At 38.3% G+C, this 24,753-nt stretch overlaps 2 protein-coding genes across 2 annotated transcripts in view; one reads left to right on the top strand and one right to left on the bottom strand.

Moving 5' to 3' along the window:
• UBAC2 (UBA domain containing 2) overlaps positions 1-24,753 on the top strand; it is a 179,139-nt gene that overhangs the window by 44,274 nt on the left and 110,112 nt on the right. The gene's annotated exons all lie outside the window — the stretch shown is intronic.
• Positions 864-4,731, bottom strand: GPR18 (G protein-coupled receptor 18). The gene is made up of 2 exons (XM_012755887.3): positions 4,496-4,731; positions 864-2,048 (listed from the first exon to the last, which is right to left on the bottom strand). The coding sequence occupies exon 2, from the start codon at positions 2,009-2,011 to the stop codon at positions 1,016-1,018; it is 996 nt and encodes a 331-aa protein (XP_012611341.1). The 5' UTR covers positions 2,012-2,048; positions 4,496-4,731; the 3' UTR covers positions 864-1,015.

Below are 24,753 nucleotides of genomic sequence, written 5' to 3'. Positions count from 1 at the left end.
TATTTTACTTCCATAATATTAAGAATAATAGGGAATTTATAGATTATGGTTCAATTTCTTTTCTTTTAGATGAAGGAGTTACTTGATTTGTTACTCTATTAGAAATTAAATGGCAAGTCTAGGATAAGAATCCAAGGTCCCTGACCAGTGCTATTTACAAGTATATTATGAAAATATGGCCTGGAAAAAAATGATTTAACCTCTTTTGTAATGGGATATTTAATCATATAAGAAGAGCAAAGTATTTGTATTGGAGAATGATATTTCACCATATAGTAGAAACCTCATGTAATAGGCATGAACTTGGATTATTGGGTAAAAATAGGATCTCAAGTTAGGATTCCATCATTAGTCTTAAGTAGAGCTTCCTGCATAATAGACTCTCAGTGTTTGTTGAATGACTCTAGTCTGTTTTCAAAAGAATGAATTCAGGGAGGGGAGGGCTGGTGAGTATGGCCTCAACAGGCCCTTTGGATTCTTGCTTCTATTTATTTTGCTTTGCAGCAAATAACAGTAATGAATTAAACATAGTTTCTTATGTAGGAATCCTGGAAGCTGGGTATTTAGAACATAAAATGCTGGATTTAGAACTCAAATTATAAGTGCAAGTTAAACCTAAGGGAGTATCTAGGTATAAAATAATTTAATCAAAGTATTTTGTACAGTGACTGGACTTTTCCCTCCTATTGACTCGATTAACATATGTGAGTCACTTACACATAGAAATAAATCCAAAAAAGTTAAGTCAATTATCTATGAAACACAAATTGGGTGTTTTTCTCCAAATATTTCACAAACATGTTTTACACTAATTTTAAAAATAAAAATAATGAACTTATTAGAATACTCAGAATATTGTTACTATAATAAGATCCCACAAAAAAGCTTATAAAGTTTATTTTTTTTTTTTCAGGAGAAAACATACTTGATAATATTATACAGACTATCTGCTCACCGTAGAGTAGTTAGTAAAGTGAATTTTAAAAAGACTGAAGGAAAAAAAACTTTCTAATATTCATAACATTTCACTATTTATGTTGCTTAGTGACCGTAAACTAGCAGATCGGAAACTCTTTCTGCGCACACTCCGAAGGTAATTGCGGTATAGCATGACACTAATGACTCGAGCCTGAAATTGTTTTGAAACAATGTAGTAGAGAATCACATCCAGACATGTGCTGAGGTTCATGAGGAAGGTGGTAAAGGCTCCCCAGGGGTTATAACTATTCTCTTCCCCGGCCAGCATCAGGAAAACAAAACAGATGTGGAAAGGCATAAAGCAGATGAGCACCTGCACCAGGAGTGTGATGATGATCCTTATAGACTTCTCCTTGACTTTTGGTTTCAGTTTAGATGTCCTACCATGAAGGAGACTGTGAATAATGACCAAGTAGCATCCAATCATAATGAACAAAGGAACCAAGAAAAAAAATATCAGTCGAGTGAAGTTCAGCATGTTAACAGCTTTCAGGTGGATGATGTCAGAAATCTTTAGGCAGGTGGCGGGGGAGGAGGCTTTATCTGGGTCTTCATAGAGTAGTAGCAGAGGGATGGTGGTTGTCAGGGTCATTATCCAGACTCCCACACATGCCAGCACGGCTTTGCATGTCTTTTTAAGTTCTTTGGCATACTTTGGCTGTACGATGGCCATGTATCTGTCAGCACTAATAAAAGCAAGAAGCCATAGAGCAATACTTGGATAAAATACTGTGAGAGCTCCAAGAATCTGACAGACGTATTCTCCAAATGGCCATTCACCTTTTGCGTAATAAAACATTCGAAAAGGTAAACTCATTATAAATATTAAGTCCAGTAATGCCACATTCATCATATAGATGGTTACAGTGGTCCTCTTCTTGGTGGTACAACTGAAAACCCATAATGCAGTGACATTAACAAATAATCCAATTACGAAGATACAGCTATAAAAGACAAGGGCCGCAATTTTGTATTCTTCTGGATGTGAGTTGTTGGAAGGCACAGGTTGATCTTGACTGTTTAGGGTGGTCATCTTATAGCTTGTCAGGAGGCAGCATGATACTTAGAAACTGTAAAAATAGTTAAAAAAAAAACAAAAGGAATAAAACCCTTGGTTGAAAAATAAGTGCTAACATTCTTAAACTCAACATGGTTATCAGAGAGCATTTTATGTCGTAGACTCCATATATGTGTATTAGTATTTTTTAAGGAATACATTCCTTAGGGATGATTACTAATTTGTACTAATCTATTAAAATGGTCCTGGGTGTCAAAATGTACTGGCAAGTTCATTCATTTTCTCTCTCCCTGCTCACTTCCCTTCTTCCCCAAATAATAACTGTTTCTTTATGATTTTTCCCTATCGTGTGAAATTGGGTAGCAGTTGTTTCTGTAATAAACATTCTTTCTTTGATTTGATTTGACTAATTGGGGAAAGGCCATTCCGAATTGTTACTATTATAAAATTGTTTGCCACTTTTTATCTTCATTCTGTTTAAATATTTTGTAACCCAGATTAGTAATGTCCAAATAATGTATTTCTACTCATTAAATATAATTTTAATATACAAAATATAGAAATAGATATAGAAAACTAATAAAGGAACCATACAACTGGTTAATTACTGAATATTCACAGTAATTCTCATTTGAGAGAGAGTAGGAACTTTTCCTTTTTTACAGCTGTATCCCCACCACAGCCTAGTGACCATGTAGTAGTACTCAATCAGTAATTGTTTACTGAATCGATGGATAAATAAAGGGAGGAACCTCTGCAGAGATGACCTACAGCAGCTTTTCTCTAGTTTGCCAATGAAGACTTGCATGTTTGGCTATTAAGCCTACTTTTTAAAAGTGGCAAACACTTCTTCATAGTATTACCTTATGTTCTCTTTAAATTGTCACAGGTCTACAAACAGCAATGTTTTGTGCCATGGCCTGCAGATCAAGAACTTGACTCTTAGAACACAGATGAGCTATTTTTCTAAGGCATAGTTGGGAGCCCCTGACCCTGCATCTTCAGGTCTTGTTTACCAGTGTCCTAGAAGTTGATTCCAGCTGCTCTGCTGCAATGCTACACAGAAAGCAACACTTTGAAAATAAGCTATTGCCAGTAGTAACTTTCATATCCTCACTCTACCTAGATACAGAAGCTTAAATATTATTTACATTTTTAAATTAAATTTAAAGAAGGAATATCTGAGACAAGTAGATATTAATTAATAAGAAGTCATTCAGTAACTTGATGTGTATGTATCAACTAACAAATTCCCATGACCAGCAAAATCTGTCCATTCCAAATGGAAAGGAGATTAGTTGTGACTGTAAGTATCATTGACCCCAGTGTGAAACTTCTCTCACCCATGATGCAGCACCAATGACAGAAACTTTAAAAATAGACTTGCTGCAACAAGATGGAACCTTGTGGCATCCCTTGAGATATGGAGGTAGATGAAAAGTTTTCTTCAAAAATGTCACTTCCCAGAGTGGGGCTGTCTCACATTCAGCCCTGAATCTCTCTTTACTGAAAACTGTGGGGGAGATCTGCAGTCTGGTCAGTGGCATTGTTGATGATTAAGAATTAATTTGAGCAATTGCTGTGGACAAGCACAAGACAGAATTTTTGTTTTTCTCCTTCCTTCCTTCCTAAACTGGCTTTTTAAATATTTAGGTTAAATATGATTTTGAAGTAGAATTCTAGATATTTAAAACCCTGTGTTAAATTTTCTAAATATTGGTGTGAGTAGAGTATTAATTTCTATCAAATGAGGAAGTACTACATAGAAAAATTACATCTCTAGTTTCATATGAAGGAGAATAATTTTGGAGGCTTAAATCTTATTTTTAACCCTGAATGAATTTTTAAATAGTGGTAATTATAATATAAATAAAATTTTGTGGGTTTTTTTTCTCTTTTAATATTGCCATAGGCTCCCTTCTCCCATCATCATCCTCTAACTTTGTCACATAACTTCCTTCACTGTGCTCAACTCTTTTTATGTAGCTTTTTTGTCACCAATACTTGTATTAATTTGCTTAAGTTTGAAAAAAATGCAGTACAATGATGCTTGTGTTTTGAAGGCATTACAGTATAGGTTGTGCTCTGCAAACACAGAGAAATTTTTGGATAAATATTGAAAAGTGATTGGCTTTCAAGTCAGCTTTTTAAATGCTTTAGAGGTTCTTTAGAGATTATCTGTAGCTTTTCTTTTCTTAAAAACCATTAAGTATATTTCATGAAACAATGTAATTGAAACCATATGATGAAGATACCTAAATATACCTGTGATTTCTCATATCACTGTTTTCCCTTAAATTAAAAAAATTACATTTACTATTTATTGAAAATAAATGCAAAACTATATTAATAATGTGGAAAGGTGATTACAGAACCTATTGCAAGATCCCTCACTAACATAGTTTCAGAAATGTGTTATTAAAATGATTTTGAAAGTTAGTTAAGTAAAGCATGACTTCTGATAACAATCTACGATAAAGTTAGTTAAATGCTGCTTACCTCCTGTCCATCAAAAGGCTGTATTAGAGACGAACATTTTTCAGTACACCCGGTGCTGTAAAAAAGATATCTTTGAGTTGTTTCTGTTAAAATATCTCTTTCTGGAAACGATGTGTTTAAGAGATGCTATATTTCTTTTGTTTTCAGAGCTTTTGTTGTTTTAAAAGTTGTTTCAACTAGAAAGCTTGGTATGGGAGTTGGTACTTCGTCGGCTGCAGTCACTGCTTTGCTCTTTCAGGAAGTTCTCTCTGAGATAGATTTTTTTCACCTTATGACTTTACCCTGGATGTGGTTTTTCTCTTTTACAAATGATTTGTTTATGAAATCATACTTAGCATAAGGTCCCCTTGAGATGATGGCATATATTTAAGAGAATCATATAAAAAGGGCAGTATATTTTTGATACATTTACTTTGATGCTTAAAATATGCATATCTGGAAATAGAAGGAGATTTGACATAGGATAGAATGGGGTTTAAAGTCTAGCTTCTTTCCTTTCTAAGCTGTGTGACTTTGTCTAGTTAACCACTCTGATTTTGTTCCTACTTAGTTTCTATACAGTTAAATAGAGATAATACCATCTGATAGGATTGTAAAGACCCTAAACCAGAATAATCCTAAGTGTTTAACATAGTACCTGGCACTTAGTTGGTACTCCTAAACAGAATATAACTCTTTATGATCAAGTTCCTAAAATCAAATAATATCCATTTTTTACTATCTAAATATTTCCAAATGTTTAAAATTAGGATCCTCGATTATTTGCTTCTGCTTTGCCGTACACATTTACCCACTTTAGTTTGCTCGTTTTTTTTTTTTATAAGACCTCTTTTCTATTACATAAAAGTCTAGAAATAATTTCTTTTGCATAAATATTCCTGCACATCTTAGCAGAAAGGACTCTGGAAGTCTTTAGTGAACTAATTTACATATTAGGAGTGTTTTAACCTAAAAAGGGAAATGAAACTAACAGAAAGGGAAGTGAGCAAACCTGAATCATTGCCTGCCTAGTTATATTTTTTTTACTTTCTCTTTTCTTGAAAAAAAAATCATCTCATTTGCTTGTCCTAAAATTTTAATTATCTTTATATTTGGTTATGCATGGTTTGTCAGTTTTTTAAAGGTATATAAACTTAACTATACTTGTTTTTTGAATTTAAGACAGTTTGAGGACCCATACTTTTTTTTTCTCAGACAAAACTATAGCAAGTCTGTGACTTATGAAAGTTATTTAGAATAAAATGTGGTATATGTATACCATGGAATACTATTTAGCTATAAGAAACAATGGTGATATAGCACCCTTGTATTTTCCTGGATAGAGCTGGAACCCATTCTACTAAGTGAAGTATCCTAAGAATGGAAAAACAAGCACCATGTGTGGTCACCAGCAAATTGGTATTAACTGATCACCACCAAAGTGGACATATAGGAATAACATTTATTGAGTGTCAGGCAGATGGGAGGGGGAAGGGGGAGAAAGGGCAATATATGTAACCTTAACATTTGTACCCCCATAATATGCTGGGGAAAAAAGTTATTTAGATCTTTGCCTTTGGTGATAAAATACTTTTGATTGTGATAATCTGCCAGAATGATGGGTTTTAGAAGCATTGTAAATAACTATAGCAACTATTTCTTGTGGGGATGAGGAAATGGAAGGCCAGAGAGGACCAGTGACTTGCCTATGAACTCAGGGTGACGGCCATGTCCGGCTTCTTCAGCTGTGCAATGTCCTTCTCTTTGTCCCTAGATACTTACTGCAGTAACTTCTTATGAAGTCATTACATTGATTTATTCACTAGACATAATTTCTTCATTGCTGAATTACATTAATGAATTTTTTATACATGGAGCTATATTTCATACACCACACAGGAGTTTGGTATTTCAGTTGGATAGAAACCTCTTTATGGCCGGGTGCAGTGGCTCACGTCTGTAATCCTAGCACTCTGGGAGGCCGAGGCGGGCGGATCACTCAAGGTCAGGAGTTTGAAATCAGCCTGAGCAAGAGCAAGACCCCATCTCTACTAAAAATAGAAAGAAATTAATTGACTAACTAAAAATATGTATACAAAAATTAGCCAGGCATGGTGGTGCATGCCTGTAGTCCCAGCTACTCGGGAGGCTGAGGCAGCAGGATTGCTTGAGCCCAGGAGATTGAGGTTGCTGTGAGCTAAGCTGACACCATAGCACTCACTCTAGCCTGGGCAACAAAGAGAGACTCTGTCTCAAAAAAAAAAAGAAAGAAAGAAAAAGAAATGTCTTTGTCTGCAGACCTGATTGCGGTATTTCACATAGCTTGTGACAAGTTTTCTAAAGTTAGATATGGATTAGCTTCCCTCATGCTGTTAAAGTCAACAAGATACAGTGATGGCATGTATCTAGAAGAATTCTCTCATTAAGATTTGAGTCCTTTACTGTACACAGGGGCATTCTTATTTCTGAATTGCCAGTCTGTCAGAGAGAGGCATCAGGGCAGATTAGGACCCCATAGACCTGGCTTCATGTTAGGATCAGGTCTCCCTCTTTGCCCATCTTGCTGTCTATTTCAGTCCTCTGGGACCTTTCATATTAACTCTTCCTGCCATTCTCATGCTGTTCCACCCACTGTAACATTCCTTTGCCAGCTGCTATTTGTCCCTGATGCTGCCTTTTCCAAGAAATTTTCTCTGCCCTCCAAAGTTGGGCTGCTCAGCCCTGTAAGGTCCTTTAGCACTCGGTACTTAACCCCCATGGTGGCACATGTCTGCATTGTTGATTGTATATTAATTTGCCCGCTATTCTCCACTAAATTGTGTTCCTTGAGAGTTGGCGTGTGTTCTATGTGTATAAGAGGCATCTAATATTGGTTGCATGGATGACTGAACAAGGAGGTGAAGAAATGGAGGGTTTGGGGGAGGCATGGACATATGAATGAGCCCAGAGTCAGCAGCAGGGACACTTTGACCAGCTGTGAGATGTGGAGTCTTAGGCAAGGGCCCGAGGGCAGTGGCCTTCCCCATGACTCGGCAGCATTTGACACCATTCTCTGTGTTCCTGGCTCTTCCCAGCAATGCTATGTTGAAAGAGAATTATAGTGGAGAGAATTGCCCCAAACCATTTGACAGCAAACAAACAGTGGGACAAGGATTAAACTTTTATAGTATCTAGTTTGCTTTTTAAATACTTGCACCTAATGAATGTTCTGTTCAAACAGAGGAACTTATTAAAGGGCCATTCATGCAGCTTTAATTTCCTAACTTACTTTGGACTATCAGTGAAAGAGAAATTTTTCTCCTTGCAAAAGAGGGATTTCACATATTCCCAGAGACTGCAGGGTTCCTTTTGCTTTATGAAATAATCTGTTTTAGCTCCAGTTTTGGGTTTTGGTTTAGATGTTAAAAGCCCTAAGTGAATTTTGATTTTAGCACTAGAACTCGTTTTTTGGGTGAGTATGATATAATTCAGGCAAGCCAGTTTTTAAATTATTAGAAATGATGTAGGTAATACATTCATACAGCAAATCCCCATTATAAAACATGCTCCTATATTATAGATTTGTCTGTGCCACAGATGAAATATTTTCTGTTCTTAACATAGTTCCTTTACCATAGCTAGCATGAGGGTGGCTTATCCTTCCTGCTTCCCAGTGAGCAGGCAACGCTGTTGTTACTGTTTGTGTGTCCCAACACGGGACAGTCAGCACACCAAGCCTGAGAGGTTGGTAAAAGCCAGTGCCCAGGCAGAGGCTGTGAGGTAAACAGAGCTCTGAACTAGGGAGAGAATCTTATCATTTGGCCCTGACATTCTCCATCTTTGATATTGTGCAACCTTTGTCCCCTCCCCCTCTGTTTCTCAAACTTGTGTCTAAACTGACTGCTCTTCCCTGGGGGTGGATGTCAGGGAGATATGTTGAATAGAAGTTTCTGAATAAAGTAGACTGAGAAGCTATTTGGCTCAATGTGTTTGTTTTTTTTTAAGTTTCAACAATTTACAGCTATAATCTTACAGCCAAGTTGTAAACCTCCTTTTCGTTTGGTTTCCTAAATTGTATTATAAATTTAGTATTCCCAAATTCCTGTTATTTCACAATTTTTGTGCAGTTTTAAAGTTTTATAGACATATAGACATTCAGACACTTACCTCACAGCAAACAAATTGAACCTGAATATAACCATAGATAAGTGAGAGATAATTCTAGTTAAAATAGATCTAAATCAGCAAAAATGAAAGTAGAATTCCCTAAAGATATTAAAGATTCTGTCACCAAGAAAACATGGCAGTGAAATCAGTCCTGGAGCCACTGAAGTCCTATAGGGCCCAGGCCAAGAGTTTGAAATGTGACATTTCACTAAGGGAACCAAGAGATCAAAGTCATCAAGGCAACTGACTGAGTAGAACTCCATGGTTATTGTGATGTACCTGACCTCCTACTGCAAATTCTTATCTCACAGTTCAGGAGGTGCCTGTGGAGATGAGTATACAATAGTTGCCCTTTGTCTGTGGTTTCTTTTAGTTGCCCTTTATCTGTGGTTTCGCTTTCCCAGGTTTCAGTTATCCTCAGTCAACCACGGTCCAAAAATATTAAATGGAAAATTGCAGAAATAAACAATTCATAAGTTTTCAGTTGTGTGCCATTGTGAGTAGCGTGACGACATCTCGAGCAGGCCAAGTGAAAAGAAAATGTTTAGGAGTTTGTTCTTAGGTGGTAAAACCTTTTGGTGGAGTGTGGGAGCATGTAATAGTGAGGAAGCCCCTCATCTGCACAGCAGGACCCTGGCACTATTGCTTTGTTCCTCTCCATCCTTAGGCCAAGATAGGGAGGTACAGGGAGGGAGAGGTTACTAGATACTGGAAGGAGAGACCCTTGTGGAGTTGGCTGCCTTGAGCAGAGTAGTGATTTTCTGTTGAGAGACAGTAACCTGGGGTTCCCTTGCATGAAGGAACCAGGGTAATAAATACCCTGACCTCAGACTCCTGTGAGGCTCCCTCCCGTTAGCAGGATGCTCTGTGCTAACGGAATCTGTCCCCATCAGCCACTGGGACAGAGAGCAGACTGGAGAAGGGAAAAGAAGCAAGTAGATTTTCCAGCATGCTGCACTTTTCTGTATGCATGTTTTATTTCTGTCTCTTTTTTTAAAAGAAACTGAGACTTGCTGTGTTGCCCAGGCAGGCTGTGAACTCTTGGACTCAAGTGATCCTCCCACCTCAGCCTCGAAATAGCTGGGACTACAGGTGTGTGCCCAGCCCATATTCAAAAAGGCTTTTTAAAGAAAGCTTAAGCTCTAAAGTTGGCAAAAACTGAGTTTGAGTGCGTTTCTACATCTTATAAGCTGTTTCTATGGATAATATATATTTTTTACCACCTTGAGTCTAGGTTCTTATCTGTGAATTGCCTCATAGCTCGAGGCATCTTTATAAGTGCTTGCTATGGACTTCGTATACTAGTTATCTTGGTCTCTCTTATCTGAAATGTCCCCCTTTTTTTCTTTGGTATATTTAAATTTTCCCTGTCTTGAGACTGGGCCTGGAGGGCTGTAGGAGGCCAGACTGTGTTTTAAACACATTAGCAAATTTCTCTGATGGAGGAAAGGGGAAGTTGGGCAAGGCCTCCTCTGCAGGCCTTCTCTCCTTCTCTTCTCTCCTCCACTTCTGGCCTTGTATAATTTGAAGGGATGCCTCTCCCCAACTCTTCCCGTTGCAGTGAGTGTTTTACCTTTGGTGTCCTTCTGAATAGCTGCTGGACTACAGATGAAAGCCGGCAGGTTAGGAGCTGGGGATCTCTGCATGGGAACCTGAATGTGTCTGGGATTCATTTCATAAAACCTCATCTCAGGTTGGAAAGCCAAGAATGTGTCTGCTGGGGGTTGGGAGCTACTCTAAACTCAAAGCACCCAGTGCCCTGATGGGGGGTCACATTAGTTCCTAGCCTTTGCCTTCCTTTCATTGTTCATCTTTTAGTGTTCTTTAGTGTGTGTGTTTTTACTTTATTTTAAATTTATTTTTAAGTCAATCTCTTGCAGACATTATAGTCAGCCTACAGAGGACAACAAAACTGTTGTGCGTGTTTTTTCCCCCTTGGTAATAAAACTGCATTGAGCTGGGTTACTTAGAAGAGCTATTTACCAGAATACTCCCAGTTATGCTTATAAAATAAATCTAGCACCCAATTCAGTTGAATTTTTGCAGCAGGTTATCATCTTATTGTTAAAACTTTTAGTATGGATATGCTTTATGAGATGTTCATGATTTTTGACTCCTACAGCCTCTTGCCCTAGCAAGCCACACAGTCTCAAGAGAATCTTAAACAGAAAGGGAAAGAAGTAGGTGGGTAGGAGCACCCCGAGACACCCACCAGGCAGCTACTGGTGTGCTGCTTTGGAGGGAGCGGCACAAACTTTTGGGTTACTTCCTCCCTCCTCTGGTGTAGGGTTTGTACTTCTAACTTTAACTTAGGGTCAGTAATCATAGGTTTTAGAGTTGGAGTTCGAGGCATCTGTTACACATCTCTCTTTTGTGGCCACTGTCATCCCTTGTCATCGTCTTCTCTTCATTTTGTCTTGTGAAAAAGGACCTGGCGCACACATCTTCGGACATTTCAGTGTACTTTTTATGTAGTGCTTCACACAGCAGACCCTCAATAGGCTTATTGTTGACTAGTGCTTATGTTTTTATGTAAGAAATTGTGCCATGTATCAACAAATGAATGACTAATGTTTCTAGGTACATATGATCACAAAGACATATCCAATAAAAGAAGGAGAAAAAAAAGAAATAGGTAGATTGGGATTGTCTGTGTAGAGGCCTTAAGGTGAAAGGATTGTATCAGAGAAGTTAATTGCAATTTATTTACTGTAGGAGTACTTACATAGTTAATTGAGCATGAAATAGTTGTAGATTTCTTGTGTGTGTTCTCCCGTTTTCCGTGCTGATTGCTATTTCAAGGCTGCTTTGACAGAAATACTGTGCTGTTACTGCCACCTACAGATGATCAGAGGGTCTTGGAGCTCTTCTCTTTTACCTGATTTGAAGTCTTGTTGAAATAAAAATAAAAATTTTAAGGAGCTGTTAATTGGTGGAAGGTTATAAAATATTTTAATGTTAAGTTATGAATATTTCTGTATTATATAGTATTATATAAATAGACATGTCCTCATTCCTCTAGAACTATTTGGCGTGTATACTGTTTCTGCCTTCATTGGAAGCATCCTATCTTTTCTATGTATTCCTGGGCTAGGGTCTTGAGAAGATTCCATTTTTAATATTATTTGTGTCTGATATTGATATTAAGATATTGAACATCAAGGTGGCCTTGGAACAAATTTGGCATGTTTACATATATATATAATGTAAAATTTATCATCTTAATCATTTTAAGTATATAGTTTAGTAGTGTCAGGTCCATTCACATTGTTGTGAAGCCAATCTCTAGAACTTCATCTTCTTAAATTGAAACTCTGACCCCATTAAACAATAACTCTCCATTGCCCCTTCCCTTATCCCTGACGACCCCCAATCTATTCACCATCACTATAAATTTGACTACTCTAGGTACCTCACATAAGTGGAATCATACAGTATTTGTCTTTTTGTGATTGGCTTATTTCACTTAGCATAATGTCCACAAGGTTCATCTGTGTTGTAGTGTGTGTCAGAATTTCCTTCCTTTTTAAGGCTGAATAATATTGTATTGTGTGGCTATACAACAGTTTATTTATCTATTCATCTGTCAATGAACACTTGGATTGTTTCCACCTTTTGGCTGTTGTGAATGATGCTGCTTTGATCATAAGTGTACAAATATTTCTTTGAGACCCTGCTTTCAGTTCTTTTGGGTGTATCTCCAGAAATGAAATTTCAGGATCATGTGGTATTTCTATTTTTAATTTTTTGAGGGCCTGCCATATTATTTTTCTTAGTGACTGTACCATTTTACCTTCCCACCAGCGGCGCACAAGTGTTCCAATTTTTCCTATCCTGGCCCACACTTGTTATTTTCTTTCTTTCTCTTTCCTCTCCCTCTCTCCCTCTCATTTCCTTCCCAGTATGGTTTTGATTTCCATTTCCCTGATTATTTGTAATGCTGAGCATCTCTTCATATGCTTTTTGGCCATTTGTATGTCTTGTTTGGAGAAATGTCTATTCTAGTCCTTTGCCCATTTTTTAGTTGAGTTGTAGGAGTTCTTTATATATTCTAGATATTAACCCCTTATCAGATATATGATTTGCAAATATTTTCTCTTACTCTGTTGATTGTGTCCTTTGATGCACAGTTTTCGGACATAGTTTTAGGTCCACCCATTTATCATATTCTGATGATAAGAATGAATTTAAAAGCTTTTAAAAAGATTTTTAAGTGGTAAGGGTATGGTAGGTTTTCCTGAGTAAAATCAGTGGTTCGTTTCAGGACCTTTCCCCATGACTTAATTTGAAGCAGCATTACTCTGTAGTCCTCAACACCCTTGCTTCATCCAGGAGGGTGTAAAATAGGGCAGGAAGAAACAAGCTCTGTTCCAGAATTAGCTCATTTCAGAGCTTTCCACTTGCTAGTGCTGCTTTCTTTTGCTTTGAAGCCTATCTGCCTTTATTGTTAATATTACAATAAAAAGAAAATGAAAGAACAACAAGAATAATATTTACCTTTTTTTTGTTTGTTTTATGTACTTTGTTCAACCTGGGATAATACACATATTGTATAGCTGACTTTTTTTTTTTTTTTAACCATAATGTATTTTTACTTGTCTTCTTTTAGGATTCAGTAAGAAGTTTTATATTTTTTTATTTTGTTATTATTTTTTAAAGTTTAGGATATTATCAGGGTACAAACATTTTGGTTACATGTAATGTGTTTGCCTTGCCCAAGCCAGGGTTACAAGCATGTCCTTCCCCCATACAGTTCGCTGCACTTCCATTGTTGTGGGTTACCCTCCCATCCACCCCCCTATCTGACCAGCATCCAGTGAGTATTACTAACATGTGCTTACCTTAGTGTTGAAAAGTTAGTACCAATTTAATGGTGAATACATGTGGTGCATGTTTTTCCATCCTTGTGATACCTCACTTCAAAGGATGGGCTCAATCTCTATGTAGGGTAATATAAGAGGTGCTAGTTCACTATTGTTTTTTGTAGTTGAGTAGTACTCCATGGGATACCACATTTTATTAATCCACTCATGTATTGATGGGCACTTTGGTTGTTTCTACATCTTTGCAGTTGTGAATCGTGTTGCTATATACATTTGAGTGCAGATGTCTTTATTATAGAATGTCTTTTTTTGTTTTGGGTAAATGCTTAATAGTGGTATTGCTGGATCAAATGGTATTTCTATTTTTAGCCCTTTGAGGTATCTCCAAATTACTTTCCACATTAGGGGTTGTACTAATTTGCAGTTCCACCAGCAGTGTAAGAATGTTCCTAACTTTCCACATCCATGCCAGCATTTGTTGTTTTGGGACTTTTTGATAAGGCCTATTCTCACTGGAGTTAGGTGATATCTCATTATAGTTTTGATTTGCATTTCCCAAATGATTAGAGATGTTCAGCACTTTTTATATGTTTGCTAGCTATTAGTCTGTCTTCTTTTGAAAAATTTCTGTTCATGTCCTTTGCCCATTTATTGATGGAGTTGTTTGATTTTTTTCTTATTGATTTTCTTAAGTTCTATATAGATTCTTGTTATCAGCTGTTTATCGGATGTGTAGAAAGCAAATATTTTCTCCTATTCTGTGGTTGTCTATTCACTCTAATGATAGTTTCCTTGGCGGTACAGAAGCTTTTTAATTTGATCAGGTCCCACTTGTTTATTTTTATTGCTGTTGTGATTGCTTTGGGGGTCTTCTTCGTAAACATTTTGCCTAAGCCAATGTCTGAAAGAGTCTTCCCAACATTTTCTTCTAGAATTCTTAAGATTTCATGCCTTAGGTTTAAGTCTGTTACCCATCGTGAGTTGATTTTTGTGAGAGGTGAGAGGTGGGGATCCAGTTTCAGTCTTCTGCATGTGGATATCCAGTTTTCTCAGCACCATTTACTGAATAGAGATTCTTTTCCCCAGTGTATATATTTATCTGTTTTGATGACAATTAGATGACAATATGAGGATGTTTTTATATCTGGGATCTCTATCCTATTCCAAAGGTCTATATCTCTGTTTTTGTGTGAGTACCATGCTGTTTTGGTTACTATAGCCTTTTAGTAAAGTTTGAAGTCTGGAAGACTGATGCCCCCCAATTTGTTCTTTTTGCCTAAGATTGTTTTGGCTATACGAGGTCTTCTCTGGTTCCAGATGAAGCATAGAATTATTTTTTCTAAATCTGTAAAGAATGATGATGGTATTTTGATAGGGATTGCATTAATTCTGTTGATCACTTTAGGTAGCACGGACATTTTAGCAATATTGATTCTACCAATCCATGAGCACAATAGGAATTTCCATCTGTTTACATCTTCTACAATTTTTTTTCTCAGTCTTCTGTAGTTCTCCCTATAAATCTCTCACCTCCTTCATTAAGCATATTCCTAAATATTTAATTTTCTTCCGTGCTATTGTTGCATCTTTGATTTTTGGCTTGACTGTTATTGGTGTATATGAATGGCACTGATTTGTGTGCATTAATTTTGTATCCTGAGGCTTCACTGAATTCATTTATCAATTATATGAGTTTCTTGGTTGAATCCATGGGATTTTCTAGATATAATAGCATATCATCAGCAAAGAATGAGAGTTTGACCTCTTCTGCCCCCATTTGGACACTCTTAATTCCTCTCTTTTGTCTGATTGCTCTGGCAAGGACTTCCAGCACTATGTTGAATAGAAGTAGAGATAGTGGGCAACCTTGTCTGGTTCCTGTTCTAAATGGGAATGCTTTCAATTTTTCCCCATTCATTGTGATATTGGCTGTGGGTTTCTCATATATGGCCTTAATAATTTTAAGGAATGTCCCATCTATGCCTATTTTGTTAAGAGTTTTTATCATAAAAGTGTGCTTGATTTTGTCAAATGCTTTTTCTGCATCTATTGAGAGAATCATATGGTCTTTGTTCTTGCTTTTTTGTGTGGTGAATTACACTTATAGATTTGTGTATGTTGAACAAGCCTTGCATCTCTGAGATAAAGCCCACCTGCTTATGATGAATTATTTTTTTGATGTGCTGTTGAATTTGATTTGCTAAGATTTTGTTGAGGATTTTTGCATCTATATTCATGAGGGATACTGATCTGTAGTTTGCTTTTTTTGTTGTGTCTTTCCTGGCTTTGGTATCAAGGTTATAATCGGCTTTGTAGAATGAATTGAGGAGCTTACATCCTTCTCAACGTTTTGGAATAATTTCTGCAGTATAAGCGTTAGTTCTTCTTTATAGGTTTGGTAAAATTCAGAGGTGAAACCATCTAGTCTAGGACTTTTTTTTTAGAAGATTTTTAATTACTGCTCCAATTTCTGTGCTTGATATTGGTCTGTTCAGGAATTCTATATGCTCCTGATTGAGCTTAGGGAGGTTGTGTGTTTCCAAGAATTTGTCCATTTCCTCTACATTTTGTAGTTTTGGGGAATATAGATTTTTATAGTATTCAAAGATAATGTTTTGCATTTCCGTGATATCTATAGTGACCTCTCCATTTTCATTTTTGATTGAGTTTATTAAAGTCCTTTCCTTTCTAGTTCTTGCCAATCTAGCAAAAGGGCTATCAGTTTTGTTTATCTTTTTGAAAAACCAACTTTTGGTTTTATTGATCTTCTGTATAGTTCTTTTGTTCTCAATTCCATTTAGTTCTGCTCTGATCTTAATTATTTCTTTTCTTCTGCTATGTTTAGAATTTGCTCTTCCTTTTCCAGTTCTTTGAGATGATTTATTAGTTTGTTGATTTGTGAACTTACTTTCTTTTGGATTTGAGCCTTCAATGCTATTAGTTTTCCTCTTAGGAATGCTTTTGCCGTATCCCACAGATTTTGATAACTTGTGTCCCTGTTATCATTTGGTTTGAAGAGTCTTTTGATTTACATCTGGATCTCCTCCTTGACCCACTAGTCTTTCAGCAATAGATTGTTTAATTTCCGTGGCTTTGTGAAGTGGTGAGTGTTTCTGTTGGAATTGATCTCTAATTTTATACCACTATGGTCTGAGAAGATACATGGTACCATTGCTGTTTTTTTAAATTTGTTGAGGTCTGATTTGTGGCCTAGGATGTGATTGATTTTGGAGAAAGTTCCATGAGCTGATGAGAATAATGTATATTTGGCTTTATTTGGATGGAATGTTCAGTAGATGTCTGTTAGACCCATTTGTTCTAGAGCTCTGTTTAAGTCCATTGTTTCTTTGCTTATTTTCTGTTTGGAGGATCTGTCCGATTCAGTCAGTGGCATGTTGAAATACCCAGCTACTATGGCATTACTGTTTATCATGCTATTTAGATCAAACCAAGTTTGCTTTATGTATCTGGGTGCTCCTATATTGAGTGCATAAATATTAAGAATTGTTAAGTCTTCTTGTTGGATTTTTCCTTTCACCATTATATAGTGACCATCTTTGTCTTTATTTTGGCTATTTTAAAGTTTGTGGTTATCTGAAAGAAGAATCGCTACCCCCCGCTTTCTTTTTGCTTCTGTTTGCCTGGAATTTTGTTTTCCATCCCTTGACCTTGAGTCTGAAAGCATCTTTATGGGTTAGATGCATTTCCTGGAGACAACAAATACTTGGCTTATAATTTTTTATCCACTCAGCCAGGCTATGTCTCTTCAGAGGGCAGTTTAAGCCATTCACATATATTGAGAGGATAGATATTTGGGGTAGATTTCTGTTCATGTTGTTGAGTAAGTCCTTATTGTTTTGTTTTACCTTTTGAGGCATTGTGGAATCCAAGTTCTAGACTTTAACTCTTGAGTGATTTTACTTTGGTGAGTGTCTATTACGCTGTTCAGTGTATAATGCAGGTCTGAGTACTTCCTGCAGGGCAGGTCTGATCTTCACAGATTCCATCAGTGATTGCTTGTCTGGGACAGTCTTTATTTCTCTGTCATAGATGAAGCTTAGTTTTTTTTTTTTTTTTTGAGACAGAGTCTCGCTTTGTTGTCCAGGCTAGAGTGAGTGCCGTGGCGTCAGCCTGGCTCACAGCAACCTCAAACTCCTGGGCTCGAGCAATCCTTCTGCCTCAGCCTCCCGAGTAGCTGGGGCTACAGGCATGCGCCACCATGCCCGGCTAATTTTTTTTATATATATATCAGTTGGCCAATTAATTTCTTTCTATTTATAGTAGAGACGGGGTCTCGCTCTTGCTCAGGCTGGTTTTGAACTCCTGACCTTGAGCAATCCGCCCGCCTCGGCCTCCCAAGAGCTAGGATTACAGGCGTGAGCCACCCCGCCCGGCCTGAAGCTTAGTTTTGCCAGGAGAGTTCTGGCTTGGCCATTATTCTGTTTTAGAAGATTGAGGATGGGTCCACAATCCTTTCTGGCTTGTAGGGTTTCAGCTGAGAAGCCTGCAGTTAGTCTGATAGGTTTTCTTTTGTAGGTTATCTGCTGTTTTTGTCTTACTGGTTGAAGATCGCCTCTTTTGTGTTTACTTTGGTCAGTCTAATAATTATGTGACGTGGTGATTGCCTTTTCATCTTTAGTCTCCCAGGAATTCTGTGTGCTTCTTGTATCTGGATATCTAGATTTGTGGCCAGGCTAGGCATATTTACCTCCACTATTCCAAGAAATAGATTTTCCAGTCCTTGTGTATTTTCTTTTTGTCTCTCTGGAATGCCTATAATTCTATATTTGGTTTCTTTACATAACCTTACATTTCTTGTATGTTTTTTTCTTGTCTCTTCTGTATTCTTTTTCTTCATCTGATTTGTTTAGCACATAGACATTATCTTCAAGCTCTAAGATTCTTTCCTCTGCATGATCCATTCTATTCTTAAGGCTTTCCACTGTGTTTTGAAGTTCCTTGAATGCCTCTTTCATTTCCAGTATTTGTTTTGTTCTTTCATAATATTTCAGTTTATTTAGAGAATTTTTCATTCATTTCCTATATTGTTCTCATGGCTTCTTTGTGTTAGGTTATTTTCTCTTCAATTCCATTGAGTTTTCTTACAATTTATATTTGCAGTTCTTCCTCTGTTAACAATTTAAACTCGTATCCATTGTTAAGGATCTAATGATTTCTTTGGGGGATGACTTTTGTCTCTGATCTTTCATGTTTCCTGTGTTCTTTCTCATCAGGCTACTTAGTCAAGAACTGGGAGTGCTAGGCCTGGTTTTTGCCCCTAACTTCACATCCCCAAGGGATGTTCCTTGAAGGTGGTGGGAAGAGGCATGCTAGTTTTGTATTGCCTTAGAGGTGTTTTAGCAAGTTGGACTATATCTCTGACCAGTTGTCCTTACCTCTTGCCAGTGGAGATTAGTGAGTTTGGTCCCTCAGCTTAAGCTCCCAGGTGGTAGATTGCACTTGTGTGTATAACTCCACTGCTCTGTAATACCATGAGATGGAGGGCACTGTGTTAAGCTATGGGGTTACCCTTTCTGTCATTGGTTGTAGATTGCATGGAAGAGCCAGTTATCAAGGTAATCTGATGTCTCTGGTTCCCCGATGGGGAATATGAATGCCTCATCATTAGGAATGGTCTTGCCACTCCCGAGGGTTACGTGTTACCTATCCTCCTTTAAAGTGGGGGTAAGGGCAAGGCAGATCACAGCTGATGCCTGCAAACCTGGATGTGTGTGCTTCTATGGTTGCTTGATCCTAGAAGGAGCCACTAGTATGTTATTTAGGGTTCTTCCACCGTGCTTGGGAGGCTGCTCCTGATGGGAGGGGTCAATTGGTGCACCTGCTGGAGCCTCTGGTCAGGATTTTTCTTCCCTTTCCACAAATCTCACTGTTGGCAGCCACCTGGATGCAAATAGCAAGCCCTAGAGTTATGTTCTTATTAGATGACCTAAGCTGGTCTGGTGGGCCGAATCAATGGGCTCTCAATTATTGTTCAGCACTAAGGCCCCACAGATTCACACCAGTAGCACAGGGAAAGCGGCTTTTCTCATTTCTCCCCACCTCCAGGGGCAGAGCCCGCCATCCCTGGCACTAAAGTCTCTGCGCTAGGGAAGGGGTCTTGCCCAAGACTGCCCAGCGCCCCAGCATCAGGGAATCCCACAGATGGCAGCCTCCTACCGCTGGGGAATGAGCATTGTGGGGAAGCACTCAAGATTCACCCACCAACACAGGCCCGGCTAGCCCACCATGCCCAGCCCAAAAGTTCCCAGGCTGAGGGAGGGTTGCTCCCCAAAACCATAGCACACAGCAGAATGGACTCCTAAACTGGCGGCTGCCCATCCACGGAGAGCTAACGCTAGGGGCTACCACTCCAAAGTCCACAGATGCCAGTTCAGTGGGCTGAATCAACAGGACACCTACTGTGCCTTATGCATCACAGTCGTGCAATTTCACGACGGTCTGGTAGGGGGTCTTACTCTTTCTGTCCTGCTTTGAGTTGGGCTAATCGTCAGCAGTCTCCAGGGGCAGAGCCCCCTTTTCAGCATTCACCTCCTTTGTTCTGGCCCCGCTGACCTCCAGAGGTGAGTTGCCTGTCTACGAACTCCTTCCCGTGGTTGCAGGAAGTGATCACTCAGACCGGTCCCTCCCCTGCCCAGTCCAGTCCTAGCACAGAGCACCCGGGAGTTAAAAATGTTTCCTGCTATTGTCCCCTCTCCACAGAGCTTGCTGTCCCTTGCCACAACTTTGCACCAACTTCAGGTGCGTCCCTGTCTGAGTGGGTGTGAAGGTCAGTGAGAGAGTAGAGTCTCCTCCTGTGGGTCAGATACCCCTGCACTTGATGGCCAGGCAGGAGTAGCCATCCCACGCTCTATTCTCTGTTGTTTATCTCACAGTCTCTAGACTTTGTGATCGTATTTCCCATTCACCTTTTTGTTTTGTTTTGTTTTTTCTGGGTTGAGTGTCCCACACTGTTTCTTTGCAGTTTTACAACACTATTCTTGGGTGGGGGAGCCATCCACTTGTATGTAGGAGCAGAGAGAGCCAGGAGGTCACCTCTACTCTGCCATTTTCTTCCAGTCAACATTTACCTTCTTATAGCATTCTCATTCCCTGCTCTGTTCTGATTAATATTTTTATCAGTGATTAATACAAAAATATCATGTGTTTGCTCATCAAATTTGCAAATTACAGAAGCTGGGAGGATATTTTAGTAACGGCAGAGTCTAAGCTCCTGTAACAAAGAAACTGCAAACACAGTGGCTCAAAGAACACAGATGTCTAGTTCTCTTTTGTGATCATCCTGGTGGATAGGCTCTGTCTTAAAAAGTCATTAAGGGCTTGAACTGGTCGGGCAGCTCTGCCTTTCCCAACATGTACCCTTGAAGTTGGTGCCATTGTTCTTATTTTCAGCTGGCATGGGGGGATTAAGGGACAAGCCGAATAAGGAATTACCTTTTCTCAGTTGCCTTGGAGGTCTTTCTCTTGAGTCTAAAAAAAAATTACCTGTAGAAGAACTAAATGGCAGAGTTGTTTGGCTTGTGAAATGGCTTCATGGTGTGACTACCAGTTGACACTGATGTGCCCACAGATGCCATTTGTGGGATTACAGGGAAATAGGCGTGTCTCTGGTGGTCCTGATTGGTGTCAGGATGGGGTGGGCATGCAGACCTGCCATGGGAGAAATGGATGGAGGACAGATAGTACTCATCCTGGAGAGGAGAAGCTGGGGCAAGAGAACTGTCTTCAGCTATTGAAACGGCTGCCTAGTGAAAGGAGTTAAACACGAGGGCAGGGGGCATGGTCTAGGGCAAATTAAGACCACAGGGAGAGGATACAAGGATATAGCTTTTGGCTTAGTATAAGGAGTAACTTTGCAACACTCCCCGTCTCCAGATGAAGTGAACTCCCTTGGGAGGTGCTGAATTTGACCAGAAGATACTCAGGCAGTGGCTAGGAAAGCACTAGGCAGGGATGTTGCAGGAAATCCACTCATTGGTAGGTAACACAGAGTACCTGTGACATCCCTTTAAACCATGAGTATTTCTGACTCTGGCTTCTTTTTTGTTGTGAGAGTCACAGGTAGGCTTAGAGAACTAGAGAAATTAATCGGAGTCCAGCAATGGGACAGTGTTTCCCAGGAAGTTCTGTGCAGCCTGGAACTAGTAGAGCAGAACTTCTTCCAGGACGTAATTCATTGCAACGTAGAGTTATTACATTAGTGCAGTAAGCTATTTGTAAAGCAAAGCAGTTTGATATTTTTTCTGTATAATCCACATGATTTATTTGCTTTCTTATAAGCAAAGAGTATTTTTATTTGAAGTATATGCTTCCAGAAATTCTTTATATATACTTAAAGTAGAACAGAAGGAGAAAATGCTGACACCATTAAGAGCTGAATAGTGAGTTGGTGGGGTGACATATTTGAAGCATTTATAAAATAAAATATATTTTTAGTATATTACTAACAATTCTTTCAGAACTTTGATGTGGTCTACATAAGCTTTGTTAACAGCTGTTTTGCTCTTTCTGAAGAGCATGACCAGCAGTTTAATAGGCTTTGTCTGCAGTCACATTCCATACCACAAGATGGCAGTGTTAGGTAGAACTTGATTAAAAACTAACCTTCCTCTAAAAGTTATTAAATGGGGCTCAAATGGTGAAATGTTTCTGTAATGAAATAAATAAGAGAATGGTATTATAGTTTATACAAACACCTTTAAGGTTACCTTGTGACTATTTTAGCAATATGTATACTGTAGTTAGAATTAAAAACTGGTATTACGTATGTGTTTATTTTTTCCTAAAGTACATAATAAAGTATTTCAACACCAATGGTATAAAAATTGTGAAACTCCTGTGATGTAATACTAAGAATAATTTTAACTTCTGATTGTCCATGGGCTCAACACAGCACAATTACAAATTTTACATATGTAGGGTGAGGTGGTGAGTTACTTGGCCCTAAGAGTAACCTTAAGGAAAAAAGTACTCACCATTATCTGAAAATTATTAGACTAACTAAAGAGAATCCCAAGCAGAGATTTTTATCAAGGGGATATAATAATATTGTTTGACACTTTGTGTCTCTTTGAAGTCTTATATAAGCCCCAAGCTCTGTTTCACCAGAATGCACATGTATGTAAACATTAATAAGAAAACAATTGGAGTTTAGCAGAGGTGGATATTGTAATTCCATGTTAAAAACATCAGCTATTGTCTTCCCAAATAATGTACTTTAGCTAATTCTTGGGCACAGACTAAGTGTTAGATTTTAATATTTACTTTTTGTATTTTCTATATCATTATCCATGAGTATATTGGTATCAACAATAAGTAGAAAATTTTCAAAACCCAGAAAGTGAGTAAGCAGGGAAAGAGAGTTTGTACTCAGAAACATAGCTGTATAGAAATTGATGGTTGATGTAGTGCATATGCACATGAGTTCTAAGGAAGGATAAAAATAAGGAACAGGAAGCTGAACTGTAAAAGGTGATTTTTACTACACTGTGCACTTTTAATAACTTAGAAAATGTACTAATGTTTTATGGCAAATTGTTCATTGAAAAGTCAGTTTTAATCATGTTTTAGGAGAAGAATAAAATTTGCAAAGCAAGGAAAGGAATACTATGACACTTCCTTGTTGAGAGTAGCTGCTTAGTAAATGTTTGAGCATGCATGCATGCATGCATGAATGAATGAGAATTCTACCTCATATTTTATAGGAGCGATCAGCTCCCTTATTTCCCCATCTCTGTTTTTATTCACTTTTTTCCTCATCAAATATTTACTGAGTACCTGCTTTTATGATAGGTACTGTTCTGGGGACTAAGGATCTTGCACTGATCAAAACAGACAAAATCTTTGTCTCATCAACTTTACATTATAATTGAGGGTGAAAGGCAGTAAACAACATAAAAAAGTATAAAATATAGCATGTTAGATGATGATTTATGTTGTACAAAAACAAACTAGGGCAGGGACTGCCAAGGTGTGAGGAGGGTTGTAGGAAGGGCTTCTGAGATCAGGTAACCTTTGAACAGAGACCTGAAGGAGCCAAGGAATGAGCCATGTGTTGATCTCGGGGAAAGTGTTCCAGAAGAAGGTGCTGCCTGGGCCACCCCTCAGTCCATTGGAGGTATGACCTCAGGCAGCTGGGTGGCTAGAGCAGAGGATGGGGGCAGGAGGACATGAGGCTGGGCAGGTAAGAGCAGTCGTGGGCCGTAGAGGCCATTGTGCTAACTTTGGTCTTTACTTAGAGGATGTTGGAGAGCCATTGCATGGTTAATTGGGAGATGGAGGCATGTTGGCCTATGCTAGTTTATCTTTATGATTCCCTTTCTTTAGAAAACAATGATCATTTTATTCATACTTATTTATAGTTTTCAAATTGTTTTTTACTTTTACTTCTCAGATTATCAGATTCTCCCTCTGGGTAATCTGTTGTCTCTTGTGATGTATAATTTTTTATTCTGAATTCATTTTCGGTGGATTTTGTTTGCTGTTGGAGTCCCCATGTGCCCTAGCTAATGAAGTATCTCTAAAGAGTAACTTTGTGTTTACCGCCGCTGGGTCCTGAGGGATTTTTTTTATTTTTTTGTCCTGGATTAGCTTTTATGTAATTTTCTTACCTTAGAGCTTTCATACCAGTTAAGTAGAGGTAAATCTAGGCCACAAAGTCAGGTATGGTATAGGCCTTAGAGTTTAATTTTGTACTAGGACTGTTTGTTCTTTTTCTTTCCCAAGCCTATTAATGTAAGCTAAGTTTCTTTGCAGCTTCAGCAGACTGAGAATGGAATATTTTTAGCCTTGTCTGTAAAAGACACAGAACTTTGATGGTCTGGGTTCAGTCCCAGCACTCCCTCCTTGAGCAGCTTGAGGCCATCTTCTATCTCTGGTGGGCCTAAAAAATCTCAGCCCACAGCTCCAGGAGCTTGTATCTAGGTCAAGTCCCTTGTGGGTCACTGAAGCAGCCTGTGTTTTGATTTCTATCTTTGTTTCTGATATCTGGGTTTGTTACCGAAACTTTTCAGCACGTGAAGAGTGGAGAGATTGCTATAATGAGCCTCATGTTTCAACATCATCAAGCTTCAACAGTGATCAATTCATGGCCACCTTGTTTTATCTGTATCCTTACTCACTCTTATGTGATAAACTGTGATAAACTCCTTTTGGCATATAAACTCAGGAGCAGAAATGTGGGGGCATAGAAATGAGAGTGTCTTAGCTCAGGGTACCATAACAAAATACCATAGACTGGGTGGCTTATACAATAGAAATGTATTTTGTTACAGTTTTGGAGGCAGAAAGTCT

This window comes from Microcebus murinus, chromosome 13, assembly GCF_040939455.1.
Source record: "Microcebus murinus isolate Inina chromosome 13, M.murinus_Inina_mat1.0, whole genome shotgun sequence".
Lineage (NCBI taxonomy): Eukaryota > Metazoa > Chordata > Mammalia > Primates > Cheirogaleidae > Microcebus > Microcebus murinus.
Note: the sequence above shows the minus strand (reverse complement) of the source record. Positions and strands in the feature narration are given on the sequence as shown.

What these genes read in the sequence shown, in the direction of transcription:
- GPR18 (XM_012755887.3), bottom strand. Translation starts at nt 2,011, where the DNA reads ATGACCACCCTAAACAGTCAAGATCAACCTGTGCCTTCCAACAACTCA.